Source organism: Parasteatoda tepidariorum, chromosome 8, assembly GCF_982258835.1.
Source record: "Parasteatoda tepidariorum strain Cologne lab strain chromosome 8, Ptep-v5.0, whole genome shotgun sequence".
Classification (NCBI taxonomy): Eukaryota; Metazoa; Arthropoda; class Arachnida; order Araneae; family Theridiidae; genus Parasteatoda; species Parasteatoda tepidariorum.
In genome coordinates this window covers 52,490,476-52,508,443 of record NC_141762.1, presented here as the reverse complement: position 1 = coordinate 52,508,443, position 17,968 = coordinate 52,490,476, and the positions used below count along the sequence as shown (strand labels likewise).

At 28.4% G+C, this 17,968-nt stretch overlaps 1 protein-coding gene across 5 annotated transcripts in view; it reads right to left on the bottom strand.

The window, feature by feature from the left end:
• Window positions 1-17,968, bottom strand: part of LOC107438869 (NAD(+) hydrolase sarm1) — a 120,568-nt gene that overhangs the window by 60,344 nt on the left and 42,256 nt on the right. The window contains exon 1 of one of the 5 annotated variants that reach the window (XM_087150312.1): window positions 11,799-11,945. The exons of 3 other annotated variants lie outside the window; for them this stretch is intronic. In XM_087150312.1, the coding sequence (XP_087006438.1) occupies window positions 11,799-11,873 (75 nt within the window). In that variant the 5' untranslated portion in view covers window positions 11,874-11,945. Of the gene's footprint in view, window positions 1-6,429; window positions 7,070-11,798; window positions 11,946-17,968 lie in introns of those variants that run through there. One more of the 5 variants, XM_087150314.1, reaches the window with a different exon arrangement.

Sequence of the window (17,968 nt, the reverse complement as noted above, 5' to 3'; positions counted from 1 at the left end):
TGATATGTAAACACTGTATTATTTTTCGTATCTAAAAACGCTATTTTTACAAATTGAATATAATTTGTACTGCTAAAATGATTACGCTAAACAATGCTAAGTAATATTGCAATTTTTAATGTCACCGTATCAATACATCATCATGAAATACTGATATGTAACGACACTTATTGTGACATTTTCCAATTTTGCAAATTCATATTATTTTTTACATCTGAGAATATTTATGTAATCCAACTATATGTAAACCAAACTTTTGTAGCCCAAAATTGTTTTTAATAATTAAATCATCATTAAAAAAACTGGTAGTAAAATTGACGCATTCACGATAATATCGTATTTGATAATAATCTCCATATTATCGTATTTCATAATTGTCGTGACATTATCGTATTCGATGATTGTTGAGATTTATCTGATTTTCGATGTTCATATTGATCTCTATATTCAATAATTAACTGTATCGATAATGACCTCAAATTAAGGATATAGTCAATATTAAGCGTAAATATAGTATTCACGATATATCGTCGGAACACATTTGAAAATATCGTTATTACTATATTTAAAAAAATGGCATTTTATGATAAATAAATTACCTTGTATGATGTTTAATGATATAAACGATGTTTTTTGGCACTTAATATTTTCTTAGCATTTAATGCTGCATTCTTCGACTTTACAAACATTGTCCTTAAAGTATCTTTTAATTGATAAGATCTTAAATAAATAATGCAATTTATTCTGTATAAAATTGTACATTTTTGTAGCTTGCAGTCAATTTAAGTTCAATCTTCCAAAAGTTTTTATTTTTTGCAAAAATAAAGCATTTTTATTTTGCAGATAAAAATAAAGTTTACACACATTGTCCTTAAAGTATATTTTAATTGATAAGTTCTTAAATAAATAATGCAATTTATTTTGTCTAAAACTGTACATTTTTGTAGTTTGCAGTCAATCTAAGTTCAATCTTCCAAAAGTCTTTATTTTTTGCAAAAATAAAGCATTTTCATTTTGCAGATAAAAATAAAGTTTACACACATTGTCCTTAAAGTATCTTTTAATTGATAAGTTCTTAAATAAATAATGCAATTTATTTTGTCTAAAACTGTACATTTTTGTAGTTTGCAGTCAATTTATGTTCAATCTTCCAAAAGTTTCTATTTTTAGCAAAAATAAAGCATTTTTATTTTGCAGATAAAAATAAAGTTTACACACATTGTCCTTAAAGTACCTTTTAATTGATAAGTTCTTAAATAAATAATGCAATTTATTTTGTCTAAAATTGTACATTTTTGTAGTTTTCTGTCAATCTAGGTTCAATCTTCCAAAAGTTTTTATTTTTAGCAAAAATAAAGCATTTTTATTTTGCAGACAAAAATAAAGTTTATAAAAAGTGAATTTATTTTATCTTTTTTAATTAAAAAAAACAAAGGAACTTACAATTTTTTTCAATAACTTGTTTCATTGTAATGAATCAAATGTTAATCTTATTATCTCTATAATTTCATCAAAGAGTTTTTACTTCAATAATTAAAAATTAAGATGCCCTGATTTAATTTTTTTATTTAAAAGATTTATTTTCCGATCATTTTTGCCTTGATTAAATTCAAGACTGTCAAATTTTGCATTTTAAATAAAAAATAAAATATTTCAAATATAACAAAGATTTCTACCAAATTTTAAGTTTCAAATTTTCTATAGTTATTTCGACAGAATAAAGGACAGACGAAGTTTCGAAATAGCATAGGAAAAAGGATTTCTAAGATATCATTGAAAGTAAAGAATAAAAGATGATATATTTGGAAGAAATTAAAATTACTTCTTATACATAAATGGAATTTCAAAGATCAAGTGATTTTTCAATAATTTAGCCTTCCTCGTTTCGCTGTTACTAAAATTATTCCCACGAAACTACGAATATATTCCTATAAAATGTACGAATTAAGAAAAAATTTCCCAAATAAATTTTTTTTCACTTTTGCGAAAAAGCAATGAGTACCCCATTTTGAGCCATTAATATCTGTAAAACGAAAGAAACTTAACCAGAACAAAAAAATGAAACCACGTTTTTTTATTTTAATTTATTTATTTGCTTTTTAAGTGCATAATCATTGGTGTTTATGTATAACACACCGTAATTTTAATATACTATTCGCGAGTCTTCCATCAATTCTCCGCACCCAAAACCACAACTTACAGATATCGAAATGTTAAATAAATCTTTTGTGGTTAGAATATGATTTAAATACGTATTTGTATGACGAATTTATTGTTTTTATCATTTTTACGGCGTAATTTCATTATATATATCATGTATGATACATTATTATTAAGCTTGTCATTTGCATGTATTTCAAAGAAATATATTTTTGTTATAGTGCGAAAACAATTATGCAAGTATTTTTATGAGATTTATTATAATGGCTAATGATACAGAAGGATATTATTAAGCAACTCAAACTTACATAGTTCTAGATATCCTTGAAATACCTGACCTATTATTAAAGAACCGGCAAAACTTTTTATAATTTAATAACTGAAATAAAATAAAAATATTAAGAAATATTTGATTTAAAGCACCAGCAACTTATAGCCAACACCATTAATGTTAAAACAAAGTCATAAGACATAATAAACCATTTTTAAATACATATTTATTTAAATTGAATTTGTTTCTTCTATTTATCGATCAAAGTCTGTTAAAGAAAGGAATAGTTGAAGAAGCACATGATTTTATTGCCTTGCAAAAGTTGAAACATGCAAATTAATTACCTTTAACATTCTTCGTCGTTCTTAACATTGGCTTTTTGCCGACTCTCAACATGGCTGAAAGGATGTACCGTATAAATTTATTAAATTTATTTCAACCTTTATACAGAACCGAATTTAACCGCCAATTCTCAGTCAATCCCGATTTCTTCAATTCGTGACATTCTAGTTTTTTTTTTCTCTCTCTCTCTGGTGGTGCCTGCATCCTGAGATGCAGGACAGCTCGAGAATTTCCATAATAGTGTCCGTTCAGAGGATTCCCTCCCACTGTGGCTTTGCGGGAAATGCTGACTGCCTTGCCAAGAAGGGATCTTTGGTTCCTCAAAAACCTTCTGGGAACTTGGGATTCCATTCAGCTGAATTGGAAATTGCTCAGATTTCCAAGTGATTCCTCTGTGAAATGAACTTTGCATCCTTCAAGAGAAAATGTACTCTTCTCTAAACCAAAATTTGTTTCTGACTGACCTCGTGGGGTGCAGTTGCAACTTTTGGACTCTTGACAGGGCATAAGTGTCATCATGTCCAACTTTTTCGTTTAAACATTTTTGCTCTTCTACATGACTGGCCAGAACATGACTGGTTTGCACTTGGACAAGTGCCCTACTTGCTCAACTAAAGTAAGAAATATTGAGAGCCTGTGGTCTAATGGCTTAGAAGTCAAACGACCATTTGGTGATAAATAATATTTTTTTCTTGGTAAAATAATAATTTGAAGCCCCTATTGTAAATACTTTCGTCCGACTTCATTTTTAACAAGGATTCCAAAACTTTACATTGAAGGCACTGATTAAATTTTTAAAAAATCGCATCATCGTCTAAGATATTTGCATCCAAGGGCGTCGGCAGAATAATGTAAAAGGGGGTGCAACCCTCTAACAAACTACCCCCCCCCCATCCAAAAAAAATTTTAAATATTTTGTTATTGCATTTTGTTTTGTTATTACATATACTTTCACCTGTTAATTTTTTTCAATATACATTTTTTCATTTTTAACAAGATATTTAAAAAAAAACAACAACATACGAATTTCTTGTACTTGCAGATTTTGTCACGAGAAACTGTACTGATGGTGCTGGCATAGCTACTGACTTTGAAACACAAAAAACTACAAACAGTAGTTTCATATACTAACGTGTTTGTGCACGCTTAACATTGGTATTTTTTGTGCTGATGAAGTTTTACAGTTGTGAGAAGTCAGTTTGTGTTATACACCTTTGTTAAACTAAATAACTAATAGAAAATATAATATTATTTTTATTTTATTAAATGAAATATTAAAATATAGCTTAGATATCTGCCAAGTTTGTGCATAAGAAAAGAATCAAAGATGACTCAGAATTCATTGAAAAAGTTATAAACAGATTTGGACATCAAACAAGACGATTACAATTCTTGTTTGATTAAACAATTCTTTAATTGTTATGCATCAATAATTACTTAATTATTTGTTTTTGAATAAAAATATTTTTAATAAAATTTTTTTTACATCAAAATTGTTTTTCTGTATCTCTTTAATAGTTAAAAAAAAAGCCAGAGGGGTACAAGTGCACCCTCTTGCACCCCGCTGCCGGCGCCCTTGTTTGCATCATAACTCCTATTAATCCCACAGAAAAATCAACTAATCGATTTAATGATGCGAGTTCCACTTAAAAGAAAATTATGAAAACTGGCATAAATAATAGCGAGGCATACTAGTTATGGCATGTTATTATTGTTAGTTGCATCATTGAAAATATTTTTATGAAAAAATATTTTAATTTTTACCGTTTCCATCAGAATTTGCGATAGTAAAATAAAAAATGCTGCTAATAAAATATGCTTCTAAAATGTGTTTCTGCATTAAATAGTATTAAAATCTCCTGTTAATTAAAGGAACGAAAATAAAAATAAGTACATGGTGATTTCTCATTTTAAGTTCATCTTACTCTTAATTGCAACTGAGAATGCTTGCCGATGAGATCAACAATCGCCTTAAAAATAAACAGTCATTTAACACTACATTACCATTCTCAAGTTAATGAACAAAACATATTCTATGAAAAATGTTTTTAAAATTGATGTAATAATTTACGGAATATGAGATAGTTAACAGTACAATGAACCTACGCCTTAATCTTAAACCGTCTTTTCCTTCTGGCTCTGCGTTGCATAACGGAGTTATATAACAAGCTCTGTTACTCAACAGATACAAAGTATTTGCGTAAAAATTCAAAACAGAGCTTAGCGAACAATGCTAAGGGAAATTTAAAATTGTGAAGCCACTAACTTTATAATAAATCAAATAGCTGTTTAATATAATTAATAATTTACGGAATATGAGATATTTAACAGTACAACGAACTTACGCCTTAATCTCAAACAGTCTCTCCCTTCTCGTTCAGCGTTGCATAACAGAGTTATATAACAAGCTCTGTTACTCAACAGATACAAAGTATTTGCGTAAAAATTCATAACTGAACTTAGCGAACAATGCTGAGTGAAATTTAAAATTGTGAAACCACTAACTTTATAATAAATCAAATAGCTGTTTAATATAATTAATTTTCAAAATGGCCTTATTATTAATTAACATTCTGTAGTTTTATGCTTTAAGCTTTGAAATTTGATTATTTTGAGTCTGACTAAACAATTATTTTAGTAAGTTTTCTTTTAATTGTAGCACTGTTTATATGAGTGCAGTTAACATTCAACACCTGCTTCTTTAAAAATATCTCAGTGAATAATTTATAATGCCGAGAAAAGCAGGTTTCTTTTATTAATTGTATTATCAAATTAATATATTTATAAGTATTTTATTAGTAAAAAAACGAGTATTAGCGCTTACTTTTTGAAAGGTGGTAGCAATTTTGTGCCAAAAGCCTGAAAGTAATTTTACTTTTTAAAAGAAAAGAAAGTTTAATTTTTAGATTAACTTCAATTTCATTTTTGCCTTTTTCAAAAACAGTTATAGGTTCCATTGCTGTTTACATTTCCAAGCAAACTGTCTTTAAAACATTTATCTTCATCCATAATTCATATAAATGCGATAATATTGAAAATAAAGTTATAATGAAAGAAACATGTTAATCTTAGAACATCCTGATCATTCGAATAGTTTTACGTTTTATTTTAGCTTTTTTTATCATCTTTATTTTTCTCACAATATAGAGATTTACGTTAGTTATTTTTAATCACCATGTTTTCTCTTTACAGTATTAAAGTTTAATTTTTCGATAGTTTTAATAATTTTGTTTCAGTTTATTCAAACACGGACTCAAAAATGCTCAAATCGGATAAACTAACTTTGTGATAAGCTGTTAAAATAATTGAACCACAATTTACTCATAATTTTAGTTAAATATGTATTAATAAATTAGAAATTTTTCTCAAAACAATTTCTTCTTTTACCCTATTAGGTCTCTTTTTTAACAAACTGGAATCCGTGTTGAGCGAATTCTTCCGACTTCTATTTCTGCAAAATTGTTATCGATAGCGACTTCTTAGCCCTGATTAAAGCAATAGATACCCACTTAATTGTCATTTTATTCGAAATTTGAACAAGCTCACAAAAATATAACAATTAGACCGCATTGAAGGCACAATCAAACAAATATTTCATTAGAATTTCTATACCAGATGTGAATTTTAAAAACCAATTAATGAAAAAAAAATCTTACCTTATTTTTAACTTTTAAACACTTCTTTCTGAATACGCCCATGAAAGCAGCTTTCATGGTGGAGGATTAATTCTTCGAATAGTAGAATTAGTCAAAAAAATATGCTTCAATTGACGTCAGTGACGAACGGAAACTTGCAATGCAGGCAAAAGTTTGCACCACATGGTGTTGCCAGACGGTCAAAACAATGCATTTCAGATTTTCTATCGTCTGCTTAGAACATTTTTAAAGAACTTACGTTGACTTATTTGAACAACAAATGTTCCTCTATCGGCATCAAACCATGCCAAGGTAGACGAGATTTTTCCTTTTTTATAACAACTACAATAAGATTCAATAAATAAGTTTTATATTTTTAACTGGAATGTTCGTTTTCGTTGATTTAAATAAAGGAACATTTTATTTCAGAACATTCTGACGATGTAGTTCGAATGAGTTTGGGCTAAAGAAATTGCAGAGGCGTCAGCTACTAAAGATGAGGGGAGTTGACACATCCTACGCAAATTTTATTTTGCACACTCAAAAATGATAGTACACGTTTTACATCGTTTGATGCTTTTATTGGTGATTTTTTGTCGTCCCCCATCTTCGAGCAGCATCGTTAAAAAGTATCCTTCTTGAGCTGTCTGATTGAAGAACCTGATTATTCAGGTTTTCTTTTTTTTGTGAAGCGTTATTTATTTTTATTCCGTCATCATCGTTAAGATGCTTTTTTGTTACAAAGGTCAAGTGTCATGACTGACTGCAGCTCAGGAATAATGAAGATAAACACTCCAAGTTCAAATTAAGAGACAAAAAACAAAATATCTAACGTTTTCAAGGATGGAATTAGGATATTTACACTGCTAGAATTTTCATTCCAAAATTATGGTAAAGTAGCTGGCAGCAGTCTGTCCATCCGTAAAGTTTGCGGTAAAGAACATTTTTCTGCCTTTACGGTTTTGAAACCGTTTGCAACTAGTAAGGTTAAGAAACCATAATTACAATCCTATATGGGCAATTAACCATTTACGAGTAGCATGACTTCAAAACCGTAAAAAAAAAAAAATTAATTGGAGATAGTTTAGCAGATTTATGGCGCTCTCATCTATGTATGAAGGACAGCATCGCATTCTAATGGCTCAGGGTCACAAATTGGGGAGTGCAGGACACTTGGAATGGAATAGACAATAGAGGAAATATTTCGATACCAACTCGAATCCTCAGTCCGTCAATCACGAGGTTGACAGATTATCCGCCTCTGCTACAACATGTACCCATCTGCAAGCAACTAAGTGGCTTCACTGACTGAGTGGGTCTAGTTGACGAGATAAAATTCTGGTTATTAAACTGTATTAGTTGAAAGTAGTTAATAAAAGTTTTTTACTCTCAGTTAACAGTTTAAATACCACCTTATTTGCTGTTATTTGGCTGTTTTGTCTGAATATGGTAAAATAAATAAATTGTTATTTAACAATTTTTTCAGAGAAATGTCAAACAGTATACGATATTCGAAATGATAAACCGGCAAGCAAGTTATTAAACATATGACGATGGCACAATTTCAAAGATCTTCGAATTTTCTAAAACTTTATTTATGTTTGTCTCAAATTTATGATAGATATTCAAAGTTCTACTAAATAAAATAAAAATCTATAAAGAAAAAAACTTATGAAGGTGGTAAAAGTCAATAAATTTCGAGCGCTCAAAAACAGGCTCCCATTTTTCCAACTCGTTGGCGTGAATAAGAAAAACAAAAGAGATTTGAAACAAAACGTGAAGTTGCCAACGAAATGTCATAATGTAAACTAAGCGAACTTATCGTAACGTTGCCACTGTCGACTTTTACCATCCTCATAGGGTTTTTTTTTGTTCTAATTAAATTTCACATAATTTAATTTCATTATTCCTTTCTAAATATTTTTTATCAATGACAGAACATTCAAACGTTCCGTTAATAATTAACATTTTTTTTTCTTGACCGAAACTGAAACAACTTTGCACCATGTCCTGAAAAAAAATTTATTAGACTGCTTTTTTTTGTATGTTTGTTGACAAATGTTCGGCCAAATTTTACTAAAGATAATAGTTAGAATATTTTTATTTCTTGTTGCGTTAAAAAAATTTAAATTTTCTACATAGTAATATTATTAATATTAGTCATTAATTTACTGTCTCTCAATTAGCTAACTTATCATAGCTATTAAAGGTTAAAAATTTGGACTTTTTTCGCATGAAATTAGCTTTAAGTACAAAAGAAAAAAGAAGAAGATTCCCATTTTAACAACTTTTTTTCCAAGTTGAAAATTTGATTGTGAGATATTTAAACAAGAGATACAATTTGGAACTATAAAACACTCATAAGTAAGAGTATTCAATAAGTATATTCTTTATTTCATTAAACAACAAACAATTAAATGAGCAGAAAACGTCACCAGGTCATGATAATCGCTTCGCGAAAAGAAATCTTCAATACTAGACCAACGGGAAATCGAAGTAAAGGAAAAACCAAATGTAAGATAGTTAAGTGGATTAGAAAAAGATCTACTGGTACTGCTGAGAAAAAATTAGAGAGCACTTTGAAGTAGAAGGCAAACCTCGAAAACAAAAACTTCGTGAGAAGGAGCCTACCCCGGCGCGATTTTCCAATGCATCGGCGTTTAACAACACGCTCTCCTGTTTGGCATTTTCTGAAATAAAAAGCAACTTGATTCCTGACTCTTTTTAGTCAAAGTAACAAATTTTAAAAGAAATAGAAGCCTTCATTATTATTGAGACCAACTACAACTGAGAGAAATATCTCCAAAAAGGAAAACAAGTCGTTAAAGGCTGCTGATTTTTTTTATTTTATTGCCGTCGTTGAACAGCCGAACCAATTTCGGATTTACGACTACCAATGTTTAACTCCATAGTCTTGTAATTTTGACCCCAATCCAGAAGACAAGAGAACTCCTGATCCAAGTACTGGAAAAAATGTGCCTTCACTGAGGACTTTTTTACTGAACTACCCGTATTTACGTTACATGGAAAAGAAAACCACGAAAACCTTCAACGGTTAGCCTGATGGCATGGGTACTCTAACCTATGATCCGTCAACCACTGAGGATATTTTTACATCAGCACTGTGTTCCGAATTCGAACTCTAGCCATTGTTGGGATTCGAACCCGGGTCACTTGATTGAGCAGCAAGCACTCTATCCCTTAAGCTACCATTTCTCAAGGCTGCTAGATTGTAAATTAGCACTCGGGGCTGCCGAGACAATGAAGGAGAAGAAGACTATCCATGCTGACTTAAGGACAAGCCAGGTTATCGAACAGCTATATCAATAAAACTGAAGACGATAATTATTTATTTACTTGTATTTTTTCTTATTTTTTTATCTGTTTATTTTCTGACAGATGGTCACGCTTCTAATATAAAGCAAAACATGTGTAATATTTTCTAACGCAGGGAGGAAAGTTTTTTTCCCACAAAAAAGTAAAAAACTGGTATGGAAAAGGAACTTCTTAAGAAGGCCATGGCCCTTACCGGACTGTCAAAACAATGAAGGAGAAGAAGGTGATTTAAACTGACTTATGGTCAAACCAGGATATCAAATAGCCAACTCAGTGAAACTGCGCAAACGATAAACATTTATTTATATGTATTGTTTCTTTTCTTTCCCTTTTTACCTCTTTATTTTTTTGACAGCTGGTCACGCTTCTGATATAGAGCAAAACATGTATAATATTTTCTCATGCAGCGAGGAACGTTTTTTTCTTTATTTTTTGTCAGCCGGTCCTCTCACGGCATTTAAACTTGTGTGATTTCCCCCTGTTGGTTGATCACACGTGAAAAGAAAAAGGGGAAAATGAACATTAGTGTGTATGAAAGACAACAGGATGAAATTTAGAAGAAAAAAATCGAAACACGTGACGGTACTACTAAATAATAATTCACAATATTAAAACTATTAAACTTAAAAGATCTATATAATTGCTTTCTGTTGTTCTAAATAACACAAAACTGCACGCAGATTACTAATGCATAATTAATCGTAAACAATTATTAATAGATAAAATAGTTGAATGAATGCAAGCAAAATTATTAAACTTAAAAGATCTATATAATTGCTTTCTGTTGTTCTAAATACCACATAACTGCACGTAGATTACTAATGCATAATTAATCGTAAACAATTATTAATAGTTAAAATAGTTGAATGAATGCTAGCAAAATTATTAAACTTAAAAGATCTATATAATTGCTTTCTGTTGTTCTAAATATCACATAACTGCACGTAGATTACTAATGCATAATTAATCGTAAACAATTATCAATAGATAAAATGGTTGAATGAATGCAAATGAATGCAAGCAAAAATTAAAAATTCATGTTCATAATTTATTATGCAAACGTAAAGTAACATTATGATTTCATAGCTTTAAAATAAAAAAAATTTCTCTTTCTCAAAAAAATTTCTTTTCTATCAATTTAATATGATTTATTTTTATGGCAAGATGTTCAATGTATTTACTTAAATTAATTTATATTGTAATAAGTGACAAAGAATGTAAAAAAACTATTATATTTTAGTTATTTGATAAATCGTTTTGTTATAAAAGAAAAATCTAAAAGATTTGTAAATGCTTTTAATAGCGTTTATTCAACAGATTATTTAAATTATGATTAAAACAAGATTCAATCAATATATCATGACTTAAATAAGACTCCATGAATTGAACGCAGTTTAAACTGATTTCATTGCACGAATATGATTTAAAAACATGATTACTTAATGAAATTCTGAATAACGTGTTTTGGAATTAATGAATGGAATAATGTTTTGCATTAAACGTTTAATGAAACTGTGTTATGCGTTAAACTTAATAACATTGTGTTTTGCATTAAAGAATGGTTAAAGTGCGGTTTCATAAAGTAAATAAGACTTAAAATCGATTTCATAAAAGAACAGGATTTAAACGCGAGTTTATTAAGGGAAAATTATAATAACGATTTCATTAAGTGAACATGGAAGCACAATTTCATTAAATTAATATCATTATCATTTAAAGAAAAAATGTGTTCTGTACCTTAATATTAAAATATAATTAAAACACGATTTCATAAAGTGAGCATGAAAAAAAACAAGATTTTATAAAAAGACAAGATTGAAATCTGATTTTATTGGGTGAACATGATTCAACTATGATTTCATTATGTGAAAAATGATTTAAACGCGTTTTTATTAAGGTAATATAATTTAACCAAAGTTTCATTAAATTGCAATAATGTAATATTTGGAAACTTTTTGTATATTTTATAATTTAAACTAAGTTTACAAAAAAATATTTCGTCAAATCAGTGCAATTTTACAGAAATATTATTAATATACTATTAATTGACTTACCATTTGGACAATGTAATTTATTATTTTAAGCGATAAGAAGAAACCTTTCAAAGAAAGTCTTGTGAAAATGTGCATAGGTGTTTATGAAAACCAGTCATATACCTGCCTTTTAAATGATTTTTCATACTTTCTTTCTAGGAATATACAAATCGAATTTTCCAAGGACGTGGCAGGTGCTAGCCTGATTTCTTAGAATATTTCTACGAGTTGAAGTTGAAAGCTTTGAATGAAGTCTTTTTCCATCTTTATATTAAATAGCAACGAAAACACCCTTCCAAAACTTAAGCAAATTCGTGGAAATAATTCTTTCATTAATAGAAGTTTTTTTTTTCTTTGTATTTTCTATCCTCCTAAAACCGCAGACGACACTAAATTACAGATCGAACGATAACCATCTGGAGAAAACGATGAAACGCTTACATCACAAGCTCTTCTTGATTAAAAGGCACGAAGTGGATAAGAAAACACCAAACGATTACGAAAAACTAAAACTAAAAAGATAATAATATCGACATTTTCGTTTAAAATAGTTGCAATTATAACTACTAAAATATCATATGATAGTTTATCTTAATTAATTATAATTTACATAAATAACAGAACATCAATCGCAGACATACCATGAGTAAAATTGAGTTAGTTTAAATTTACAAATATAAAATATAAAATTACATTTTGTAAGTGTTCGAACATTCAACGTATATTTAAAACCTAAATAATAATAATAAATAATTTATCAAAAATAAACAATTACGAAAAAACACTAAATCTGTTTTATATTTAAGAACAATTCGTCTTCGGCTTATCAGTTATCTTGGAACTTCTAATACTTAATATCTTTGGTAAGAACGAAATATTCCATGCATTTTTGAAAAATAAATTTTGAAATTAAGTGCATGATTCCATCAAGGGCGCCGACAGCGGGGTGCAAGAGGGTGCACTTGCACCCCCTGCCTTTTTTTTTAAACAATTAAAAAGATACAGAAAAACAATTTTGCTATAAAAGTTTTTTATTAAACATATTTGTATTGAACAAACTTGGCAGATATCTAAGCTATATTTTTAAATTTCATTTAATAAAATGTAAGTAATATTATATTTTCTATTAGTTATTTAGTTTAACAAAGGTGTATAACATAAACTGACTTCTCACAACTGTAAAACTTCATCAACACAATAAATACCAATGTTAAACGTGCACAAACGCGTTAGTATACGAAGCTACTGTTTGTAGTTATTTGTGTTTCAAAGTCAGTAGCTATGCCAGCGCAATCAATACAGTTTCTCGTGGTAAAATTTGCAAGTACAAGAGATTCGTACTTTTTTTAAATATCTTGTTAACAATGAAGAAATGTATCTTGAAAAAATTAACAGATGAAAGTATATGTAATAACAAAACAAAATATAATAACAGAATATTTTTAATATTTTTTTTTGTGGGGGGGGGGGGTAGTTTGTTAGAGCGTTGCACCCCCTTTTATATTTTTCTGCCGGCGCCCTTAGACTCCATTATGGAAGAGGAATAGTGTAATTCTTAGTTTCATTTGAATATTTTGATTCTATAAATTTGAATTTTTAAACCTTAGACTGTTTGGGATTTGAAACAATACAAAGTTTGAATGATAATTTTTTTTAAAATTAAATGCATTATATTTCGGATGATAAACAAGATAATCTGTGTTTCGGTTTAAATTAGTTTAATTTATTAAATTTCAAATTTTGTATTTAAATTCTGTTTTGAGCTAAAACAAAGCAAAATTTGAAATCAAATGTTTCATTCTCAAGCAAAAGAAACAATATAATATTTAAAATATTTTAATAACATAAATTTGTACTATATCTCAAAATAATTTTGAACTTCGAAGAATACAAATTTTTTAAGATAAGTTTTTAAATTAAATGCATAATTCCGTTTCGGAAGAAAAACGAGATTGCGTTTCTATTTAAATTATTTTAGCTTTTTAAGTTTTAAACTTAAAATAATACAGACATTTATATTAAATGCTTCTTTCCAATACGCATCAAAAACAACAACGTCTAGTTCTCCTTAAATTGTTTTTATTCTATAAATTTAAACTTATTTAAATAAATTTTTGAACTTAAAACATTATTTATGAAAGATTAACTTTTAAATTAAATGCATCATTCTCCGCTTCGATAACAAAAACAAGATAACATGTGTCTGTATTTCAATTATTTTAGTACCATCAGTTTAAACTATTTAAAGACAGTTATGAACTAAAAACAATACAAATGATTATATTAAATGCTTCCTTTGATTATGTAAGAGAAACAACATTAAGTGTGTAAGTTATTTTAATTCTTACATGAAATTAAAATAGTTTAAACTGAAACTATTTAAACTGTTTAGAAAAACTATTTTAACTATTTATAATTAATAGCAAATTAAATTAAATATGCCCTTCATTTTGACTTGCGATGATACATTTTTTTATAATGCTTTAATATATGCTATATTTTAATTATAATGCTTTTTTGATTTAATACAATGCTTTTGAAAAAAAAATTTTTTTTAATTAAATGTATCATATTGATTCGGATAAAAACGAAAACGAATTTTATCAGTTTGATTTTATTTAAAGACATTTTTCTTAATACAAATTTTTAAATTAAACGTATAATTTCGTTACGCAAGAAAAATAGCATAATTTGTTTTGTTTTTATATTCAAAGACGTTTCTTGCATAACGCTGCCTTTATAAAAAATAGATAACATTTTTTTTCCGTATGAGTGGTTGAAATTATAATTTCTGTACTATTTTACAGTACATTACTGTACTGTCTTGCACCGAGCACCCAAAAATGATGTGGTTTAGATACCTCTTAACAATGACATTCATTTACAGAAAATATAAATGAAAAGAATCTTAGATTAAAATAGAGAGCACAACTGTTGACAATTTGGCATTGATGGAAGAAGTTATTTTAATACCACTTTAGTTTCAGATGATTTGATCACTTTTAAGTACAAACAGAAGTTACCAAGATTAGGAGAGCATTCAAAGTTATTTTTATCACGACAACCCATGGCGGTCTCAAAAAAAGGGTCATTAACAAAACAATCTCTGCACCCGATTTTTCGTAACCTTGACAATACACACGGGTTTTTTTTAAGTCTTAAGAAATGTCATTAAGAAATTGTTGAATAAGACCCCAACAAACAATTATAAGTCTACCAATTTCATTTGCATTCTTTTAATAAAACCTTGTAAAGAATAATAGATTTTTGTTTAAAAATTTTTAAACGTGTTTTAATATAGAAGTATGCCATTAACAGTATATAACATTTTTAAATGTATAGATTGTGAATCTTAAAAAAATTCTATAATTGCAAAGGCTTCGTTTTTACCTATGTCAAAATGATTCTAGATAGAAGAAACTACAAAAATGCGTTTTTTTTTAGGAGCCTGAAGCGATTTTTAGGAGCCAGATCCTATTCTTAGAAGCCGGTATGTTGTTGAATGGAAAGTAGCGCAACTTATGATTATTTTTTTTTTTTGAAGTGTGCAAATAGCTTTCTTTTTTACAGTTTTCTGTACCTTTTTGCTTAAAATATTGAGCACTACCTACGATTTTCTTTGCTTAGTGACTATCTGACGCTCCGAATTCGTTGACCCCTAGATGATTGACCCCGGTGACATAGAGCTTGATCATCTATATTTTGAATGAAACTCAGTGATTCTTTAGAATAACTTGAACATTTTATAGAATACTCGGCATTTTTATGCACAGTATAAAAATGAGAATTATCATTTACTTTACCTTGGTTTTGTACAAAATACTTAGCCACTCTATAGAATAACAAAAGATCTGATCACTCTATAGAGAAAAAAATGTCATGATGAGGGTATTATTTAAAAGACGCTCAGTTCTATAAGAAGGCAACTTTGATTTCTAGAATCAAAGAAATCAAACTTAATATAAATATTTTCTTCAAAATTCTAAACGTTATTTTTATAAAATAATGAAATACTACCATTGAAGAAGTCCATTTATTCAAAATACTACTTAGGCACTTTTAGTGCATCCACCAGAAAAAGAATTTAATGCTATTAAATTGAAAAAATTTACAATTTATTAAAGTAAAAAGTTCACGAAATTTTATAATTTACAGATTTAAAAAATGTACATTTTTGGAAAAGTATGCAATTAATAAATTAGGATTTAAAAAATTGATATTATTGTAATTATTTAAAAAATAAATTTATTTGTAATTAATTTATATTATTTAAAAAAATTTACATGGATATAATTATTTTGCAGTTAATAGAAAAATAGTATTTAAGAAAAGCAAAAGATTTTCCAAATTAAACGAAAAAGACTTTCTTGTTGACAAGTGCGAATGTGCGATCAAATGATTATGAAATGCTCTCAGTTACAGAGCTTTTGTATTTATGTAGGGTGTTCTGTAATCACCGCCATTAATATACATATTTAGATTAGCTGTCAAAAGGAAATTGAAATTAAATATATATCAGGGCTCGTAAATAATTCTCTTAACGAAGAAGAAACGAAAATGCTATCGAAATCTGTCTAATCATTAATGAAAGGAAGCTTAAAAAAAATTAAACCAGTTTGATTGCTTTATGAAACTTGCAGATGTTTGTTTCTAATAATGCCTTTTAACTTTTATCTCTTTCTGTTCAGATTTCGGTATTTTTTCACAATTTTTGCCATTTGAGTTTAGAAATTTTGTCAAAAATGAATTCATTATCATCTATGAAGTTGAGGATAGTGAGAGAGTTCAAATAATAAATCTTTAATTGAAGTGGAGTTTGAGTAACTTAAAATAACTTTAACTTTTAAACTTAATATCTACTTAGATCACTCTGGCTGTATCAATAACACAGGGGATCAAATTTTTTGTTGCATTTCTACAAGCGCCTGATCTTATTTATTTCGGATTAGAAGAGTTGAAATCTGAAATTAGTTTTTCGAAAGTTAGTTAGTTTTGTTTATTTATTTATTTAGTTTTTTTCCGAAATGGTATATTTAGATTATTTTACTTTTCCGAATGAACAAGTTTGGAAAGAACGTATAGTTTTATATGCATGCATACATTGTTAGAAATTTCTCGGAAAAAATGGTTAAATAACAATTTATTAAATGGTTATTTTACCATATTTAATCAACACAGTCAAATAACCATAAATAAAATGGTAATCAAACTGTTAAGTTTGAGAAAAAAAATTTATTAACTGCTTTCACCTTATATAGTTAAACTACCAGAATTTTATCGCACCAATTAGAACCAGCTAATGAAGCTACTTAGTTCTTTGCAACTGCGTACATATCATAGCCGAGTGGGCTTACCCGTCAATCTCATAGCCGACAGAACTGGAGTTCGAGTCCTAGTGTTGACACCACAATATTTCCTCCATTCCCTTCAACGCACGAACAAGTTCCAGTGTCCGGCACTCTCGCCTGTCCATTACCTCACGAGAAGCCGAGCTCCTAGGTCTAGTTAAATATTTTTTTCTACGTTTTTGAAATATGTTAGTTGTAAATGGTTAAAAAACCATAAAGGAAAAAATTGTTCTTTACCGTAAAATTTACGGTTAATCGGATGGACAGACAGCTGCCAGTTTTACCATAATTTTAGAATGAAAATTTTAACAGTGTAACCACTTCCATGCTACTTGAAAATAACACTTTAAACAACATATAGGTATTCAACTTTAAACCATCACATCATAAACTGAAATGTATTGTCGTCTACTTTCTACCACGTCTAATGTAGTGAAGAATTGGGGATACTTAGTATTCACCCGAGTGAATCTTTAAAAAATCTTGGCTATAGGAATATGTTATTAAATTGAGTAAAAACTCTAACCTGTAGACAGAAACCGATTGCAGATTTGAATTCAGAGATGCGTAAATATCTAAGATCAGTTTAAAAATGTCATGCAGAAGAAAAATAAAATTGTAATTTGTTGGATTTCAATCAACGTTTTTCTCCCTTTCTCATTCAAGTAATGATTTATAACCGCTATAGTGCGTAATGTATTTTGAAATAGATTACTTTTTGAAAAGTATTTCTGAACTACATATTAAATAACTTTATCAACATTCTATTATGAAATTAAAACATTATTTATTCTCGTAGATCAAAGAGATTTTAAAAATAGGTTAAAACACAAATCTTCGTCA